We start from the raw sequence: 20,606 nt of genomic DNA on the forward strand, positions 1-20,606 counted from the left end.
CTGGTTGTCAGGCAGTTTTGTAGGAGTTCGGGCCAATTGGAGGCGCAGGCACCGCTCGACCCGGGCGCTGCGCGCAGGCGGTGGCGAAGAGACGCCGAGCGGGCCGAGTGCGGCCGAGCAAAGCCGGAGCCGGAGCGGGGCCGCAGGAGACGGGCCGGGTCCGGACGGGCCGAGATGCCCTATAAACTGAAAAAGGAGAAGGTGAGCGTGGCCCTTTTTCCCGCACCGCCGCCTTGGAGCCTGCGCGGAGCTCTGGGAGGGGCCGGAGCCAGGCCCGGGACAGCCCCAGACTGACCCTCCCGTCCGGCCCCCGCAGGACTCCTGGGGCCAGCCCTACGCCCCCGCGACTGGCAGCACCCCCAGCTTGTGCCGCAGCTAGGACAGCTCCCCCACCTTGCCCGGAGAGACTCCCCCCACATACACCTCCCTCCCTTCTTCCCTTTTCTTACCCCCGGCCCAGGGTAACCTCCTTCTTCCAGATCTGCCCCATTCCCAGGTCACTGTCCTGCTTTTTCTGTCCCCCCATCACCCCTGGCCCCGATGTCCCATCGGTTTGGGCAGCCCCTCATCTGAAACTGCACGTTCCTCCAGAATTGCCCCCCCCCCCCCGCCCTGAGCAGCCCCTTTCCTCTTCCTACCCGCCTGGGACAGCCGCCCCACAGTCCCCTACGGCCCCTTCTCTTTCCATGCCAAGCCCCTGACCTAGAACAGCGCTGCTTTCTCTCTCCTCCACCCATATCTGGCCTAGGCCCCTCCCTCTAGTTCTTCCTTCACACACAAACTTGTAAGCAGGACTGAGCCCTTCTGTTGATGGAACCTTACAACGACGGTGCTGTAAGGGACCTCTGAGCGCATGCAGTGCAATCCCTAATGGTACAGATGAGGAGACTGAGGCCCCGACAGGGCAAGGGACTTGTCCAAGGTCACACAGCCTTCTGGAGGCCCAGCTGCAATATCAGGTCTCCTGACTTAAAGGCCTCTTTTGTATCAAAGCCCTGGTAACTGGCTCCCAGGTGCATCCTAAACCAGTCACCTTTCCAAATCTGAGTAGGCTCCACATCCTTATTCCTAATCCTAGGATAACCTTTGCATTTTTCCTTTTTTTTTTTTTTTTTCCTTTTTGCATTGGTGCTGAATTTCTGCCTTTCCTGAGCTACACCGTCTTCAAATTGGGAATTTGCGCTCACTGTCAGATTATTGTTTCTTCTTAGCCTGCAGGCCAGCCACCCCTGAACACCCATGTCTTTGTCATGATGTCCTGACACAGGCCATTTCTTTCTTTCTTTCTTTCTTTCTTTTTTGAGATGGAATTTCGCTTTTGTTGCCCAGGCTGGAGTGCAGTGGTGCGCTCTCGGCTCACCACAACCTCTGCCTCCCAGCTTCAAGGGATTCTCCTGCCTCAGCCTCCCAAGTAGCTGGAATTACAGGCATGCACCACCACACCCAGCTAATTTTGTATTTTTAGTAGAGATGGGGCTTCTCCATGTTGGTCAGGCTGGTCTTGAACTCCTGACCTCAGGGGATCTGCCCGCCTCGGCCTGCCAAAGTGCTGGGATTACAGGTGTGAACCCACAGGCCAGTTCTTAATGTTGCTTTCTTTCACCTTCTTCTTCTACCTTGGTACCCGCCTTCCTCTGTTCCTCATCCGTGCCTTTTTCTACCCTCTGTTTCCTGCTGTTGCTGAGGTCTGACTCAGAGGTGTGGTTCCTTTGAGGTACAGACTCACACAAAGGATGCTAGGATACCAGTTCCAGCCTCCTCCAGCTTCTCCTCTCCTGGGGCTGGCCCTTTTTGGTAGAGGCTGGCTCTGGCCTGGTGTTCTGGCCACCTGCTTGATGACCCCAGAGGTATATTGCTTTCATTTGCCCTCTGATTGGCTGGGTTACTGGGCTGCCATCTCTGACCTTTTCAGCTATACTTTTTCTCCTGGGGTTGTTCTGTATTTGCCAGGCAGCTCTGATTCTGGGTTGTCCCCTTAACCTTTCAGGGCCTGAGGTTCTACGTACAGGGTTGGTGATGGTGTACTACATGGTGAGCCTCCTGCGGGTAGTGAGCTGGACAGGGTTGTGTGCCCCACCCAGGCCCTGTCCTTGGGGAGTGGGCATGTGGAGATGGTTTGGGTAGCTCAGTTGTAGACAATGCACACAGAAATCAACCACACCAGGGGCTAAGGGAAATGGAATTCGGGGAAAGCTGGTGAGGTCCCCACCCATTTGTAATTTTTAATCTGTTGGACTAGATACTGTCCCATCCCCAGAAAGCAATAGCCTACTAGTCTGTGAAGAAGAAGACAAATTCCCAGTGAGACTTGCTAGGACCATGGGTGTAAGCGTTTGGTTGGGAAAAGGTGTTGGAAGGATTGGGGTGCATGGAGCCAGGCATAACTCTCACCTCCCTATAAGGTTTTTCTGCTCTTGATTTTCAGCTGCATTTGGCCTTCTTCAATGGTTGGCAGGCCCTGAGGGGAGTTGGCAGGCTCTGAGGGGGGTTGACAGTATGACTGAGGTTTGCCTGGATGCCTGTGGGTGGAGGATCTTTAATGCTCTTCTGTGACCTGTCTCCTCTCTCCTGGCCATCTTTTACAGTTTCCTCTCTAAAGCGTTTCTGAGCCCTCAGTCAGGAGTGAACTCTCCTTTCTTTTCTAGATTTGCAGAGCACTTAGTAGGCCACTTACGGTCCTTTTGTGTTTGGCCTTGGATAGGAATTAATTGTGGACAAGCCTTTTCTTCCTCCTTGAGATAATAACTAAGTTTCATTTTGTTTGGCAACTCCTTTTCACACAGTAAGTAGGTGCTTAGTGGATAGGTGCTAAGATAATCTCTTGGAGGGATTCGCCTCTCTCCCCTTCCTTCATGTTCTCCTCTGGGACTTACCTCTTTTATTTTCCTGAGTAGGGTGCCCCTGCCCCCTCCGACTTTTTTCTTGTTCATAATAATAGTAATAACATTGACCAGCACTACGGTTTTCATGTGCCTTAACACTGTGCTGAGGGAAGAGGGTACTAATATTGTCATCATCTAATAGATGAGGAAACTCTCTCTGAGATGAGGCTTAGAGAGTCTAGTTAACTTGTCTATGATTATATAGCTAGTAAGAGTTGGGCCCAAAACACAGGGCTGGGTCCAAACATGTTCGTGTTTTTTTTTTTTGAGATGGAGTCTGGCTCTGTTGCTCAGACTGGAGTGCAGTGGCACGATCTCGGCTCACTGCAAGCTCCACCTCCCGGGTTCACGCCATTCTCCTGCCTCAGCCTCCTGAGTAGCTGGGACTACAGGTGCCTGCCACCACGCCCGGCTAATTTTTTTTATTTTTAGTAGAGACGGGGTTTCACCATGTTAGTCAGGCTGGTCTTGAATTCCTCACCTTGTGATCTGCCCGCCTCGGCCTCCCAAAGTGCTGGGATTACAGGCGTGAGCCACCGCGCCCAGCCTTTTTTTTTTTTTTGGAGACAGAGTCTCACTCTGTTGCCCAGGCTGGAGTGCAGTGGCGCAGTCTCGGCTCACTGCAGCCTCCGCCTCCTGGGTTCAAGCAATTCTCTGCCTCAGCCTCCCAAGCAGCTGAGATTACAGGCACCTGCCACCATGCCTGGCTAATTTTTTTTGTATTTTTAGTAGAGACGGGGTTTCGCCATCTTGGCCAGGGTGGTCTTGAACTCCTGACCTCGTGATCCACCCACCTCGGCCTCTCAAAGTGCTGGGATTACAGGCGTGAGCCACTGTGCCCGGCCTAAACATGTTCTTTTAACCTCTGTTCTACACAGCACTTGATGGCTGAGCTGGGCTGAAGTATGTGTGCTGCACCTGTTCTGCAGGAGCCAGGGAGCAAGGGTGGTGGGCCTGATTTCTCCACTCCCACTCACACCCACACACTAAGGCAGCTGGATCTCTCTTAGGCGCATTCTTTGAAAGATATGTCTGAGGCATCATGCTGAGTGCTGTAGGGTGGGTGGAGGGGTACACAAAAGAATAAGCAGCTTATGATCTAATAGAGAGATCAGAGATGTATGAAGATGGGTCAGCTTTGTCCAAGGGGTTCATGTCTGGGGTGTGTGCAGACACCTCAATGTTGTGTCCTGCCTGCACCCTGCCCCCAGCCTATTTCTCTCCACCCCATGCTCTCAGCCACTGTCAAGGGTCAGTGTGGCCAGCAGGGTTAGTATACAGCAGGAGCGTGCTCAGCCCAGAGAAGGAACCCCTTCCCCCTACTGCATCGAGCTGCTCTACACCACACCTTTCTTCCACCCCGCCTCCAAGAAGCCTTCCCCCTACTCCAGCCCACACAGAGCTCTCTTCTCCCTGAAATCCTTTTGCCCCCATAGTCACAATAACTTGATTTAACACTTCTCACTGAAGGGGCTTGGCTGCTATTGAATTGCACAATCTCAGAGCTGGAAGTAATTTCCAAGATCCTCCAGTCCTCATTAAAGGCTTGAATTTCTTTTGCAACATGCCTTACAGGAGGTCACTCAGCCCCTGCTTGAATGTTCTCAGGGGTTAGGGAGCTTTTGGCTTCACTAGGTGGCCAGTTTTAGTGCCATTGCTCCATGATAAAATTCTTGTTTGGAGCTTCAGCCCGACTTGCAACTTCAGCCCTTTGCTCTCATGCCTCTGGTCCATATGGACAAGTTGCATCCAAGGCAGCCCTTCATTTGTTTAAGATCCATCTTGCTTCTCCATCCCTCATGACTCCTCCCTTCCATTGTTAACTATCCCAGTTCCTGCAGCTGTTGGTCTTGGGACATGCCTTTGAATCCACTCCCAGTATGGGTTGCATTTCCCTCTAAGAAAAACTAGGATTTGTCATGGCCCCTCCCAAGCCTGATGCTCATGACTGAACCAGATCCTCCAGGATAGCCCTGTCAGTGCCAAGCAGTTTGCACAGGTCTGTTAACAGGATGGAAGGTCACGTGAGCTGCACATGGATGATTTGTGTTGAGCTTGCAGCCAGACCTAAATCCCCAAGTCTTTTTCACATTTTCCCCATCCTGTCCCTGTGCAGTTGCTTTTTTTGGCTCGAAGCATAGGAAGAGATGCTGGGCAGGCCAGGGCTCTGAGCCAGCTGCCAGGTTCCCAAAGGAGACTTCAGACTAGTGCTCACTCTTTGTAACAGTTCAGGTTTTACCCCCATCCCTGTCTCAGTGCTTGTCAACTGAGGTGCTCTTGGCATTTTGGGTGGGACAGTTCTGTACCTGTTAGCATTCCTGGACCTTACTGATTAAATGCCGAGTAGCACCCTGTTGTCTGTGCGCTATCTGTGACATCCAAAAATTGCCTCCCAGTCTTTCCAGGTAGCTGTGAGGGGAGAGTGGTGACTCCCTGCACTCCAGCATGAAAGCCTCCGGCACCCCTTTGACCATGTTAGCCAGAAGCCAGTGAGCAACTGTTCCCTGATGCTTTTTCCTTAAGCCTCCTCACTCTGGTTCTGACCTGAGCAAAGGCCCTCCCAGACCCAACCTCTGCACCAGCCTAATGAGGTGAAAGATGAAGGATCACTCTCATGCTGAATTAGTGTGTGTTTGGGGTAACTTTCTAACCAGATTTTAAACTCTTGGAGGGGCTGAATCTCCTTCTCTGTAGATCCCTCCACCTACCCCAGCTTGGCACAAGGTAGGTTCTAATTGAACCTGGACAGAGGATATTTGCAACAAAGATCTAAGGGAGCCAGATAAGACCTCTCCCTTTCCCTGGCATCTGCTAACTCTACCTTCATCTTCTCCTTTCAGGAGCCCCCCAAGGTTGCCAAGTGCACAGCCAAGCCTACCAGCTCGGGCAAGGATGGTGGAGGCGAGAACACTGAGGAGGTAATGAATGTAGGCGTAGCCTTAGATATGATGTAGGTGCCACCCGCAACTCCATGATGGCTAGTGGGGTAGGGGATCCCAGGGGGTGAGGCGGAAGGGAAGGCTTCCATATCCTGGGAGGAACCTGGACAGCCCATCCAGACTGCGCTCAGGCAGGATTTCCCTTTGGTTGATATAGACCAAATACATTCTCTAGTTCTTCAGACTCCCCAGAGATTCCTATGAAAGTTGTTTCTCTGCTTACCAACTTGGAATGTTGAGAATTCCTTTTTCTTGGGGCAAAAAGCTGGAGGTTCTGGGATCCTGGGCAGAAGGGGAAAAGTCCACAGACACTTGATGGGGTAACAAGTGACTTCAGCATGACTCTGGGTGGGGCAGGAGATTGGGAGGGGCTGGTGTCCCTGAGTTGGGCCCAGCTGGGCCCACTACCCTTGGTCACAATTGAATGTGAGCGTGACTAAAAGACAGTCCTGAGCAGAGGTCAGCGCAGCTTAGCAATCTTGGGCTATAAAGCAATAAACAGCAAGCCGAGAGAGCACCAGAAGAGGGAGAGACTTAATGAAGCATACAGTATATCCATGAAAGTTTGCGAGCGTGCACAATAGGATGCTTTGGATGGTGAATGATCTTGTGAACATATACAGCGAGCATCCACCACATCCTACCTGGAAACTGGTGATCGATGCTTTCTCTGCTTTCTCCCTCCTGCTCTAAACTGTTCAGAGGGATGGAGGAGAACTGGAAACACAGCTCTCTAGTTATGGACAGGTCTTACGGTTTTTTGGGAGAAGAGATTGATGAGCATATGTTTGGGGTTAACTATGCGTTTAGATGTTTCTCAGTACTTCTGCTGATAGGTCACCTCTAGAGAGGCACAAGCAGTTTTCACACCTCATTTTAGGCCTCATTTAAGTAATCAGAAGCAGAGTAGGTTTTCCCCATTTTATAGACATGGAGGTTGAGGACCACAGAAGAGGAATTATTCTTTCTTCTGCACTTATGTAGTATTCTACTTTTTTTTTTTTTTTTTTTTTGAGATGGAGTCTCTCTTGTTGCCCAGGCTGGAGTGCAATGGTACGATCTTGGCTCACTGCAACCTCCACCTCCCAGGTTCAAGCAATTCTCCTGCCTCAGCCTCCTGAGTAGCTGGGATTACAGTCATGTGCCACAATGCCTGGCTAATTTTTTATATTTTTAGTAGAGACGGGGTTTCACCATGTTGGCCAGGCTGGTCTTGAACTCCTGACCTCAGGTGATCCACCTGCCTCAGCCTCCCAAAGTTCTGGGATTACAGGTGTGAGCCATTGTGCCCGGCCCTTATGCAGTATTCTAAATGTCTCTTTAATAATCCTTATCACTCAGCTCTGTGACCATTTGTTCCCATCTGTGTCTCTCAGACTGTGAACTCCAAGGGAAGGAGCTATGTTATTCTGCATTGCTTCTTTCCTATCTCTGTGTACTTGTGCAATTGGTTCATAGTAAATGCTTCTGGGAAGACACACTCTGGGCTCAATATCCTTTTCAGGAATGATGACATTTGTGGGACCCACAGGGAAGGTGGTTGGAAGCTGGTAACTTGACGTTGAGAGCAGCAAGAAACAGGATTTTCTAAGTCATGAAAATCCTGGGAGAAGAAGGAAAATTTAATGGGGAGTTCCCACCTTTTGCCTAACTAGCTCCTACTTCTTTAGCTCTTAGATGGGATGTTGTTTCCTTAAAGCAGCCTTTTTGACCACCCACCCCTATCCCTCGCGAGGGCTCCTGTTAGTTACTCTTTTGGCCCTCAGTGCCTGGTAGCGCCGGTAGCACCTAAACATGACTGTAATGGAGTAATTCCTTGTGAATTCATTGTTTTATCGGCTGTCTCTTGTGTTAGCTAGCACAGGAGCTCCATGAGGCTCTCATTCACCCCTGAAGGGCCTGACACAGCAGAAGCACCTAGCATTTGAATGCATTAGTGAGTGAATGAGTGAACGAGTGAATGAACAGATGCACCAATTTCAAATTAGAGCTGGAAAGGACCTTAGGGTCTGACATTATCAGTTCATAGATGGGAAAATGAAGCCTGAACAGGTTAAGGAGTATGCTGAGATCAGCTGCTATGATTTATTCACTGCCTTTTAAACAAATATGCCCAAGACAATAGGTCTATTTCAAGCAATCGGGGAAAGGAGGGTGTTGAGTTCACCTTGGGCTGTTTGATGAAACGCTGCTCAGGGTTCACAGATATGAGATGGCAGCAAGAATTATCCATGATTTTCTAGACATGTACTCATGTCTGGGATGGCAGGGGTATGCTGGAAAAGTTCGAGCTAGGATGTGAGGCTGTGGTCTTCAAAAGCTGTTTGGCATAGTCTTTCCCTTGCCCTTTTCTTGTCTGAAAGTTTGGGTTCTTCTAGCTAGTTTTGCTCTGTCAGGCATTTGCCAGAGCCTTTCTAATTGATCTAATAGTTATAGCAGTTAATGTGTATTTTATAGAGCAGTTACTTTGTGTTAGTTTCCTAGGGCAGCCATAATAAACTACTACAAATAAGCCAGGCACACTGGCTCACACCTGTAATGCTAATGCTTTGGGAAGCTGAGGTGGGAGAATTGCTTGAGGGCAGGAGTTTGACACCAGCCTAGGCAACATACAGAGACCTTGTCTCTACAAAAAAATTAAAAATAAAAAATTAGCCGGGTATGGGGGTATGTGCACTTGTACTTCCAGCCACACAGGAGGCTGAGGTGGAGGATCGCTTGAGTCCAGGAGTTCAAGGCTGTTGAACTTGAGTCCAGGAGTTCAAGTGGGCAATGATCGTAGCACCCTGCACTCCAGCCTGGGTGACAGAATGAGACCCTGTCTCAAGAAAACAAAACAAAACAAAACAAATTACTACAAATTGGGTGGCTTAAAACAATAGAAATAGGCCAGGTCCAATGGCTCACACCTGTAATCCCAGCACTTTGGGAGGCTGAGGCGGGTGGATCACCTGAGGTCAGGAGTTCGAGAGCAGCCTGTCCAACATGGTAAAACCCTGGCTCTACTAAAAATACAAAAATTGGACTGGGCATGGTGGCTCATGCCTGTCATCCCAGCACTTTAGGAGGCTGAGGCGGGTGGATCACCTGAGGTCAGGAGTTCGAGACCAGCCTGACCAACATAGTAATCTCAGCTACTCAGGAGGCTGAGGCAGGAGAATCACTTGAACCCAGGAGCCAGAGGATGCAGTAAGCTGATGTCGCACCATTGCACTCCAGAGTGGGCAACAAGAGCAAAACTCCGCCTCAAAAAAAAAAAAAAAAAATTAGCTGGGCGTGATGGTGGCACACCTGTTATCCCAACTACTGGGGAAGCTGAGGCTGGAGAATTGCTTGAACCCAGGAGGCGGAGGCTGCAGTAAATGGAGATCGTGCCATTGCACTCCAGCCTTGGCGACAAGAGTGAAACTCCGTCTCAAAAAACGAACAAACAAAAAAACAGAAATATATTCTCTCTCAGCTCTGGAGGCCAAAAGTTGTAAAATTAGTGTCGGCAAGGCCATGTCCTTCAGAGGTTCTAAGGAAGAATCCGTTCCACATCTCTCTCCTAGATTCCGGTGGCTTTTGACCATCTTTGGCATTCCTTGTAGATGCATCACTTTAATCTCGCCTCTGTGTTCACACAGCATTCTCCTCCATGTGTCTCTGTCTCTGTCCAAATTTTCCTCTTGTAAGGACACCAGTCATATTGGACTTAGGTTTCACCCCAATCTAGTATGATCTCATTTTAACTTGATTACATCTGCAAAGACCCTGTTTCCAAGTAAGGTCACATTCACAGATTCTAGGTGGACATGAATTTGGTGGGGGAAGGGGGTAAGGGACAGAATACTGTGCAATACTATGTAGCAGGCACCGTGCTAAGTACTTTGCATGCATTGTCTCATTTAACCTTCACAATACTCCCCTGAGATCCCTTTATTATTATTATTCCCATTTCATAGATGAAATTGAGGCTTAGAAATATTAACTGGGGGCCGGGCGCGGTGGCTCAAGCCTGTAATCCCAGCACTTTGGGAGGCCGAGGCGGGCGGATCACTTGAGGTCAGGAGTTGGAGACTAGCCTGGCCAACATGGTGAAACGCTGTCTCTACTCAAAATAAAAAAATTAGCCAGGCGTGGTCCAGCTACTCGGGAGGCTGAGGCAGAAGAATTGCTTGAACCTGGGAGGTGGAGGTTGCAGTGAGCCGAGATTGTGCCACTGCACTCCAGCTTGGGGGAGAGAGCAAGACTCTATCTCAAAAAAAAAAAAAAAAAGGAAATGTTAAGTAGCTTTTATTCAGCCAGTAAGGCAGTAAGGCAGAGCTGGAATTCAACCTAGGTCTGTGTGACTCTGGAGTCTCTTGTGGTCTTTAATGAAGTGATACTGCTAGCTCTAAGATTCTAGAAATAAATCCTAGAATGGAAAGGAGCCTCGGGATATCAGATCAGACACTGTTGACCTGCCTCTGCAGGTAAGGGTCTTTCCTGATCTGTCCTTGGAGAAAAAAATTCAATGTCCTCATGCCTGTAATCCCAGCACTTTGGGAGGCTGAGGCGGGTGGATCTCCTGAGGTTGGGAGTTCGAGACCAGCCTGGCCAACATGGTGAAACCCCATCTCTACTAATAATACAAAAATTAGCCAGGCATGGTGGTGCACACCTGTAATTCCAGCCTGTAATCTCAGCTACTAGGGAGGCTGAGGCATGAGAATCGCTTGAACCCGGGAGATGGAGGTTGCGGTGAGCCAAGATCATGCCATTGCACTCCAGCCTGGGCAACAAGAGCAAAACTCCATCTCAAAAAAATAAAAATAAAAATTTAGTGTCATAGACTCCTGTACGTGCTGAGCCCTGTCCTGAGTCTGGAGCAGGGACAGAGGGAGGAATAAATTTTCCCCCACTTCAGCCTGTCCTCTCTGAGGCCAGAGTTGTTACTCTAAAAACCTTCTTGGTCTTATCAGTCCTCTACTTAAAAACCTGTTTTGGCATCTCACTGCTTACAAGTTAAAATCCAAACTCACTAGCATGGCACCCTCAACCCCTCTGAGCTGGCCCCACTCTTATTCTAGCGTTAGTCCTGGCTTTGTGTCCCACCGAACTTCCCATATTTTTATTTATTTATTTATTTGTTTGTTTGTTTGTTTATTTATTTTGGAGATAGTATCTCACTGTGTTCCCCAGGCTGGAGTACAGTGGTACAGTCAGGGCTCACTGCAGCCTCAACCTCTTGGGCTCAAGGGATCTTTTCACCTCAGCCTCCTGAGTAGCTGGGACTGCAGGCACGAGCCACTGTGCTCAGCTAAGTTTTGTATTTTTTGTAGAGATAGGTTCTTACTGTGTTGCCAAGGCTGGTCTTGAATTTCTGGACTGAAACAATCCTCCTGCCTTGGCCTCTGAAAGTGCTGGGATTACAGGTGTGAGCTACTGTGCCCTGCCCAACTTCCTGTCTTCTGATATGACAACCCCTTTATATGACTCAGGATGCTCACAGATGCAGTTCCACTGGTCTGGACTGCTTTATTTCGCCTGTGTCTTTTTTTGCCTATTAAACTCATGTTTATTCTTTCCTTTTTTTTTGAGGTGGAGTCTCACTCTGTTGCTTAGGCTGGAGTGCAGTGGCGTGATCTCGGCTCACTGCAACCCCCGCCTCCGAGGTTCAAGCGATTCTCCTGCCTCAGCCTCCCAAGTAGCTGGGACTACAGGCATGCACCACCATGCCCTCCTAAGTTTTCTATTTTTTTTTTTTTTTTTTTAGTAGAGATGAGGTTTCACCATGTTGGCCAGGATAGTCTCGATCACTTGACCTCATGATCCGCCTGCCTCGGCCTCCCAAAGTGCTGGGATTACAGGCACGAGCCACTGTACCTGGCCATTTAAACTCATGTTTATTTTTTAAGAGCCAAAAAAGAAAAAAATAATAAAAACCAAATAAAAAGCCACCTCTTCAGGGATATCTTCCCTAATTCTTCCAGGCAGAGTTTGCAGCTCAGCCCTCTCTGTTCTTGCATTTTCTTTGTTCAGTTAGCTGCATTTGTGTCTGTCCTGCCTAGTGGACTGTGAGCTCTTTGATGGCAAGGGCCATGTTTTAGTCACCTTTAAAATTTTTTTTTATGGTATAGAATTTGCATATAAACGTTTAATCTTTAATGCTTAGCATGATGTTCAGTTAATAATTGAAGGAAGGAAAGAATTAAGCAACACTAGATGGAGCTCTAGATGTCACCACTGGAGAGAAGGCCTCTGTGATTTTTGGGATTTTAAACTAAAATGATCTTCATTTATTAGGCCAGTTAATTCATTATGCAAAAGAAATATAACATTTAATCTTTGCAGTTTTTCTGTTAATTGTATGTTTCATCTTTCTCTTATATTAAATACTTTCTATAGTGCTTAAATTATATTTCTATCTCTTTATGTTTTATTTATTTATTTTTGAGACAGACTCTTGCTTTGTTGCTCAGGCTGGAGTGTCTCGGCTCACTGCAGCCTCTGCCTCCTGGGTTCAAGTGATTTTTGTGTCTCAGCCTCCTGAGTAGCTGGGATTACAGGCGCCCACCACCATGCCCGGCTAAATTTTGTATTTTTATTTATTTTATTTTTGTTTATTTATTTTTTGAGACGGAGTTTCACTGTTGTTGCCCAGGCTGGAATGCAATGGCGCGACCTCAGCTCACTGCAACCTCCGCCTCCTGGGTTGAAGTGATTTTCCTTCCTCAGCCTCCTGAGTAGCTGGTATTACAGGCATGTACCACCACGTCTGGCTAATTTTGTATTTTTAGTAGAGATGGGGTTTCTCCATGTTGGTCAGGCTCATCTTGAACTCCTGATCTCAGGTGATCTGCCCGTCTCAGCCTCCCAAAGTGCTGGGATTATAGGTGTGGGCCACCATGCCCGGCCGTTATTATTTTTATTTTTATTTTATTTTTTGAGATGGAGTTCCGCTCTTGTCGCCCAGGCTGGAGTACAATGGTGCGATCTCGGCTCACTGCAATATCCACCTCCCGGGTTCAAGCAATTCTTCTGCCTCAACCTCCCAAGTAGCTGAGATTACAGGCGCCCACCACCATGCTCGGCTAATTTTTGTACTTTGAATAGAGACAGGGTTTCACCATGTTGGCTAGGCTGGTCTCCAACTCTTGACCTCCAGTGATCCGCTCTCCCCAGCCTCCCAAACTGCTGGGATTATAAGGGTGAGCCACCATGCCCAGCCAACCTTTGTATTTTTAGTACGGATGGGGTTTCGCCATATTGGCCAGGCTGGTCTTGAACTGGCCTCAAGTGATCTGCTGCCTTGGCCTCCCAAAGTGCTGGGATTACAGATGTGAGCCACCATGCCGGGCCCCTGTCTCTTTATTTATATTTGAATATTTGGGTTTAAATTTTTTTTTTTTTTTGAGATTTTTTTTTTGGGGGGGATTACAGACTTGAGTCACTGTGCCCAGCCTGGGTTTAAATTATTAATGGCAGCTGTGTTCAGAATAGGCTGGACCAGGATAGGATCGGAGTAGGCACGTTTAGTTGGAATTTTCTGAGTATGAGTGTGGTGTGGAAATTCACAGTGCCACTTGATTGCTGGAGGCCTGAATCTAGGAATACTTCTTGGAGTATGGATCCTGTTGAGAGTTTGGAAGTGAAAGCAGTAGTACTTCAGGCAGAAGAGATGGCCTCTATGGAGTCGTAGAAGTGAGGGCCAGATATGGTGGCTCACACCTGTAATCCCAGCACTTTGGGAGGCTGAGGTAGGTGGATTTCTTGAGCTCCAGAGTTTGAGACCAGCCTGGGCAACGTGGTGAAACCCAGTCTCTACAAAAACTACAAAAAATAGGGCTAGGCACAGTGGTTCACGCCTGTAATCCCAGCACTTTGGGAGGCTGAGGTAGGCAGATCACTTGAGGTCAGGAGTTCGAGACCAACCTGGCCAACATGGTGAAACCCTGTCTCTACTGAAAATACAAAAATTAGCCAGGCATGGTGGTGCACGCCTGTAATTCCAGCTACTCAGGAGGCTCAGGCAGGTGAATTGTTTGAGCCTGGGAGGCGGAGGTTGCAGTGAGCTGAGATCGCACCACTGCATTCCAGCCTGGGTGACAGAGCGAGACCCTTTCTCAAAATAAAATAAAATAAAATAAAAATAAAAATAAAAATAAAATAAAATAAAATAAAATAAAATAAAATAAAATAAAATAAAATAAAATAAAATAAAATAAAATATCCCACAAGTGAAACTGGGCAGGACAAAGTAGCGAGTGGAGGATAGATTGGCCAAGTTGCCTTTGGTCAGTGTCCACCCCTGCTTTGATGGCTGCAGAAGCTTCTCAGGAGACTCACTTGCCTTCTACCTCCAACCCAGGTGAATGGAGAAGTTAGAGGCTGGAGCTTCTAGGAGAAATGGTTGAATGCCCATGAGTAGGTGACATATCGCCCACCTCCCTCTGACATGCATGTTTCCTAGTGAAGGGTGAATAGACAGCGGTTACCTCATCGGGGCTTGGCAGCCAGGGGCTTTGCTGGCAGGAGCAGCTGTCTCTCAGATGCTTCTTGTGTCTGGATCTTGGGAGCCAATGGTCCTCATAAACCAGAGCAGCTCAGTGGGGTAGGGGGCAGGGCAGAGTAAGCCCACTGAGCTGCTCTCCAGCTGCTCTCCAGCCACTCCAACCACTCCAGCCTTCAATAATGCAATACTAGTGTAGAAAAGACCTTAGATATCAGCTCATTGGGTGGGTTTTGTTTCGTTTGTTTTGTTTTGTTTTGTTTTGTTTTGTTTTGTTTCTGAGATGGAGTCTTATTCTGTTGCCCAGGCTGGACTGCAGTGGTGCGATCTCAGCTCACTGCAATCTCTGTCTCCCAGGTTCAAGTGATTCTCCCACCTCAGTCTCCTGAGTAGCTGGGATTACAGGCCCCCACCATCATGCCTGGCTAATTTTTTATATTTTTAGTAGAGATAGGGTTTTGCCATGTTGGCCAGGCTGGTCTCCTGACCTCAGGTGATCTGCCCGCCTCAGCCTCCCAAAGAGCTGGGATTGCAGGCATGAGCCACCATGCCCAGCCATTGGTGGGGCATAAAACCCTCTGTTCTCTCTAACCTTTACCGGAATAATGGTTGGGAAACCACTGATCTAGTCCTGCCACCTCGTTTTTTTTTTGAGATGGAGTCTTGCTCTGTCGCCCAGGGTAGAGTGCAGTGGCGTGATCTCGGCTCACTGCAACCTCCGCCTCCCAGGTTCAAATGATTCTCCTGCCTCAGCCTCCTGAATAGCTGGGATTACGGGTGCCTGCTACCGCACCCAGCTAATTTTTGTATTTTTAGTAGAGATGGGGTTTCACCATGTTGGCCAGGCTGGTCTCAAACTCCTGACCTCGTGATCTAGCCACCTTGGCCTCCCAAAGTGCTGGGATTATAGGTGTGAGCCACCGCGTCTGGCCACCTTTTTTTTTTTTTTTTTTTTTTTTTGACATAGGGTCTTGCTCTGAATCCCAGGCTGCAGTGCAGTAGTGTGATTTTGGCTCACTGCATCCTCTGCCTCCCGGGTTCAAGCAATTCTCCCATCTCAGTCTCCTGAGTAGCTGGGGCTACAGGTGTGCACCACCACAGCCGGTAATTGTTTTTTTTTGCATTTTTAGTAGAGTCAGAGTTTCACCATGTTGGTCAGGCTGGTCTTGAACTCCTGACCTCAGGTGATCCACCTGCCTTGGCCTCCCAAAGTGCTAGGATTACAGACATGAGCCACCGTGCCTGGCTATCTTCTTGTTAGCAGGAAAAATTGAGGCCTTCCTTTTCCCTTTCTGGGAAGAATGCCTTTCTCTAGCTGCCTCCTCAGTGTGAGGTTTGTGGAAGTGCAGGGTGTCTGCATCTTACCTGGAAGGATGGAGTCTTGTCGTCAGGTTGGCACTGAGCCCCTCACCCTAGTATCACTAATGTTTCTCCCTCCAGACTCTGCTCCTAATGCTGTATAGCACCCTGTTCTGAGGATTCCTGAGTTGGGGCAGGAGAGGAAGAGCCTGTGGGGAGGAGCCTGGGCAGGAACTGAAAGCTTTGGCTCCTGGTCAACCAACCAACCAAACCTTCATTCAATTCCTATTAGGTGTCAGTGCTGGGGGCACCCACAGGTGTACAAACAGGGTCCTGGCTTTCAAAGGACTTGCCATCTAGTTAGGGGAATGACATATGAAGAGATTAAGATGTGTCACTAGGGGGTGAGCAGTCACAGAGCCAATGGAGCAGACAAGTGGTATCAAAAGGAGGGGATGATACCCAAGGGCTGGAAAGATCTGAGAAGACTTTTTGGAAGAAGGTGGGACTTAAACGGAGTCTTGGAAGATGCAGTGATTTTCTAGGTCCCCCATTTTCTTTCTTTTCTTTTTTTTTTTTGAGACAGAATTTCACTCTTGTTACCCAGGGTGGAGTGTAATGGCGCGATCTTGGCTCACTGCTAAGATCAAGCAATTCTCCTGCCTCAGCCTCCTGAGTAGCTGGGATTACAGGCATGCACCACCTCACCCGGCTAACTTTGTATTTTTAGTTGGGATGGGGTTTCTGCATGTTGGTCAGGCTGGTCTTGAACTCCCAACCTCAGGTGATCCGCCTGCTTTAGCCTCACAAAGTGCTGGGATTGCAAGCATGAGCCACTGTGCCCAGCCGGGGTTCCCCATTTTTAAACAAGGAGGATAATGGACTCAACGGAACATTTGAGTTGTGCTAGCATAGGAAGGAGATTCCAGGCTGCATTCCTAAAACCTGGGTATGGGAAATAATAGTAATAGTAGTGGTGGTAGTAGAAGGTACCTCTTATAAAATGCTTCTTTAGGTCCAGGCACGGTGGCTCACACCTGTAATCCCAGCACTTTGGGAGGCCGAGGAGGGCAGATCATGAGGTCAGGAGATCGAGATCAGCCTCGTTAACATGGTGAAACTCCGTCTCTACTAAAAATACGAAAAAAAATTAGCCGGGCGTGGTGGCGTGCGCCTGTAATCCCAGCTACTCCAGAGGCTGAGGCAGGATAATTGCTTGAACCCGGGAGGCAGAGGTTGCAGTGAGCCGAGATTGTGCCATTGCACTCTCTAGCCTGGGCAACAGAGCCAGACTCTGTCTCAAAAAAAAAAAAAAAAAAAAAAAAAAAAGTGCTTCTTCAGTGCCAGGAACTGTTCATCTCTATCCTTACTATAGTGCTATAAGGTAGGTACGGTTGTCATCCTATTTTATAGATGAGAAAACTGAGGCACAGGCTCTCTGGATATTACTCAGCTAATAAGTGGCAGAGTGAGGATTGAACCCAGGCAGGCAGTCTGGCCCAAGCTGTTATTGAGCACCAAGCTCCACAGATAAGGGTTTGGTTGGTTTTTGTTTTTTTTTTTATTCAGAGTCTCACCCTGTCACCCAGGCTGGGGTGCAATGGTGTGATCTCAACTCACTGCATCCTCTGCCTCCCGAGTTCAAGCGATTCTCCTGCCCCAGCCTCCCGAGTAGCTGAGATTACAGGCATGTGCCAACACGCCCAGCTAATTTTTTGTATCTTTAGTAGAGACAGGGTTTCATCATGTTGGCCAGGCTGATCTCAAACTCCTGACCTCGTATTCCGCCCGCCTCTGCCTCTCAAATGCTGGGATTACAGATGTGAGCCACCACGCCCGGCCTAGTTGTTCTTAAGGCAGGGAAATGAAGGCCCGAAGCAGGGGAGAGTCTGGATACACACCAAGTGCTGGCCCCCAACCTGCTTTTCTCCTACTACCACTCTCCCCCGCCCTAAGGTGTGACTCATCTGCCATATGTAGAAAGGGAGACCGAAGACTCCAGATGCCTTGCCATGTCCAACACACGGGACCCACAGGCTGGACCCAGTGCTCCTCTCCTGTTCTCTCATCCCTAGATAGGTGACAAGTCCATATCATTGTTTTTATAAAAAATTCAGAGGATGCAGTTAATAACATTTCTGTCTTCCTGTCCTCCCCCATCCCAGAGGATTTCAAGTTCTTCTATTAGGCCAAGAGGTCACCTTTCCCCCCTATGGTGAAGGCACGCAGCTGGACATGGCCTCTGCCTGGTCCTATTATAGTCTCTGGTTGGGGGCAAGGGCTGTCCTGTGGCTTAGCTTCTCTCCTCTCCCAACAGGGGGCTGCCTGGACAGTCCAGGAGTACCTGTGGGCAGACAGCCCTGCAAATACCTATGTTTAGAATTCTGAAAATGGACTTCATGGGGCTGTAACACCTGTGTCTGGGAGCTGTACCTTTAAAAAGGGATAGCTTTTAGGCTAGGCACGGTGGCTCACACCTGTAATCCCAACACTTTGGGAGGCCGAGGCAGGTGGATTAGTTGAGGTCAGGAATTCAAGACCAGCCTGGCCAACATGGAGAAACCCCATCTCTACAAAAAATACAAAAAGTAGTTGGCATGGTTGCGGGTGCCTATAATCCCAGCTACTCGGGAGACTAAGACAGGATAATCACGTGAACCTTGGAGGTGCAGGTTGCAGTGAGCCAACATTGTGCCATTGCACTCCAGCCTGGATGACACAGCGAGACTCCATCTCAAAAATAAATAAATACATAAAATAAAAAGGATAGCTTTTAAAAATTAGCTGCATTTCTCCCATTATAAAAGCAGTATCATAGTACACAATGGAAGTAAGGCAGAAAAAAAGCAGTGTCAACTTGTAGAAAATTTAGAAATGCGTAGGCTGGGCGCGGTGGCTCAAGCCTGTAATCCCAGCACTTTGGGAGGCCGAGGCGGGCGGATCACAAGGTCAGGAGATCGAGACCATCCTGGCTAACACGGTGAAACGCCGTCTCTACTAAAAACACAAAAAACTAGCCGGGCGAGGTGGCGGGCGCCTGTAGTCTAGCCTCGGGAGGCTGAGGCAGGAGAATGGCGTAAACCAGAGGCAGGAGCTTGCAGTGAGCTAGATTAGCCACTGCACTCAACCTGGGGGACAGAGCAAGACTCCGTCTCAAAAAAAAAAAAAAAAAAAAGAAAATTTAGAAATGCAGAAGTAATCTAATTCTACTACAGGAGATAGTCATTAACACAGTGGTGGACTTGGGCTTGTTCTTACCTTTTCTGAACCTCGATTTTGGTTCTGTGCATGTGTTTTAATGTGAGCTCATTTTGCGTATCTAGTTTTGTACTGTATTTATTTTTTGATGTATTTATTTATTTATTTTTTTGATCACAGTCACCGCTGTCTCCCAGGCTGGGAATGCAGTGGCGTGATCAGCTGCTGGCTCCGCCTCTGAGTTCATGCCACTCCTGCCTCAGCCTCCCGGTAGCTGGAGGCCTGGCGCCTGCTCCCGACTGAACCCTGGCCATTTTAGTAGAGACAGGCTTTCACCATGTTAGCCAGGATGGTCTCGATCTCCTGATGGTGATCTGCCGCCTCAGCCTCCCAAAGTGCTGGGATGGCGTGGCTCCCTGACCCTGCTCAGCATTTATTACGAAGACAGAGTCTCCTCTGTCACCCAGTGAGCTGGAGTGCAGTGGCGTGAGCTCAGCTCACTGCAACATCCAGCCTCCTGAGTTCAAGCAATTCTCTGCCTCAGGCTTAGCTGGTCTACAGGCACCCACCGCCCTCCGCCCTGTTTTTGTACTTTTATTTATTTATTTATTTTTTTGAGGCGGTCACTCTGTCGCCCAGGCTGGAGTGCAGTGGCCGGATCTCAGCTCACTGGCTCAGCCTCCCGGGTTCACGCCATTCTCCTCCAGCCTCGGTAGCTGGGACTTTCAGCCGCCGCCTCGCCGGGCTAGTTTTTGTATTTTAGTAAGGCGAGGGTTTCACCGTGTTAGCCGGATGGTCTCGATCTCGACCTGCGTGATCAGCCCGTTCGGCCTCCCAAAATAACTGAGATGGAAGCTTATTACAGCGCCCGGCGCTAATTTTGTACTTTAATAGAGATGGGGTTTCACTGTGTTGCCCAGGCTGGTCTCAAACTCCTGAGGTCAGGCAATCCACCTGCCTTGGCCTCCCAAAGTGTTGGGATTACAGGCGTTAGCCACCGCGCCCGGCCTCGTACTGTCATTATTTAAGTTAGCATAGGAAGCAATTTTCTGTCATTGTGTAGTTTTAGACCTTTTGTTTTATTTCCAAATTTTATAAGTATGAGAACACATACATTGTTCAGAAAGTCAGATAGTACTACTATTGGGGTTGGAATGCAACTCTTAGCTCTTTCCTCATTAGATTCCTTTAGATTTTCACATTACATTATTTTCCTACTTTAGATTCCTTTAGATTTTCACATTAGATTATTTTCCTACTTTTTTTTTTGAGATTTAGACATTATCTTTTGACTTTCTACCATGGAAAATAAGTCCTCATCATTCTTATGCCTTTCTGCAGACATTTCCCTTCCTCCAAAAATACCACCATTTTGGGCAAATTACTATGAATATGAAAATATTTTTTACAATGAAACTATGTATTACATAGTTTTTTCTTTTCTTTCTTTCTTTTTTTTTTTTTGGAGACAGAGTCTCACTCACTCTGTCACCCAGGCTGGAGTAAAATGGCGCAATCTTGGCTCACTGCAACCTCCACCCGCCAGGTTCAAGCAATTCTCCTGTCTCAGCCTCCCGAGTAGCTGGGATTACAGGCACCCGCCACCGCACCGGCTAATTTTGTATTTTTAGTAAGAGATAGGGTTTCACCTTGTTGGCCTGGCTGGTCTGGAACTCCTGACCTCAAGTGATACACCCACCTTGGCCACCCAAAGTGCTGGGATTACAGGCGTAAGCCACTGCACCTGGCCCATAGTTTTCATAAATATAATATTAACTCCTGATATTACATTTGTTCATTTTCTGTTATAAATGA

The 20,606-nt window shown here is 48.4% G+C and overlaps 1 protein-coding gene across 1 annotated transcript in view; it reads left to right on the forward strand.

The window, feature by feature from the left end:
- The window catches only part of PPP2R5D (protein phosphatase 2 regulatory subunit B'delta), a 27,831-nt gene continuing 7,225 nt past the window's right edge, over nucleotides 1-20,606 (forward strand). Inside the window, exons 1-2 of the mRNA XM_003897618.3 lie at nucleotides 1-201; nucleotides 5,723-5,800. Of these exons, the coding sequence (XP_003897667.1) occupies nucleotides 175-201; nucleotides 5,723-5,800 (105 nt within the window). The 5' untranslated portion in view covers nucleotides 1-174. The remainder of the gene's footprint in view (nucleotides 202-5,722; nucleotides 5,801-20,606) is intronic.

The sequence above is a fragment of the Papio anubis genome, chromosome 6 (genome assembly GCF_008728515.1).
Source record: "Papio anubis isolate 15944 chromosome 6, Panubis1.0, whole genome shotgun sequence".
Taxonomy (NCBI): domain Eukaryota; kingdom Metazoa; phylum Chordata; class Mammalia; order Primates; family Cercopithecidae; genus Papio; species Papio anubis.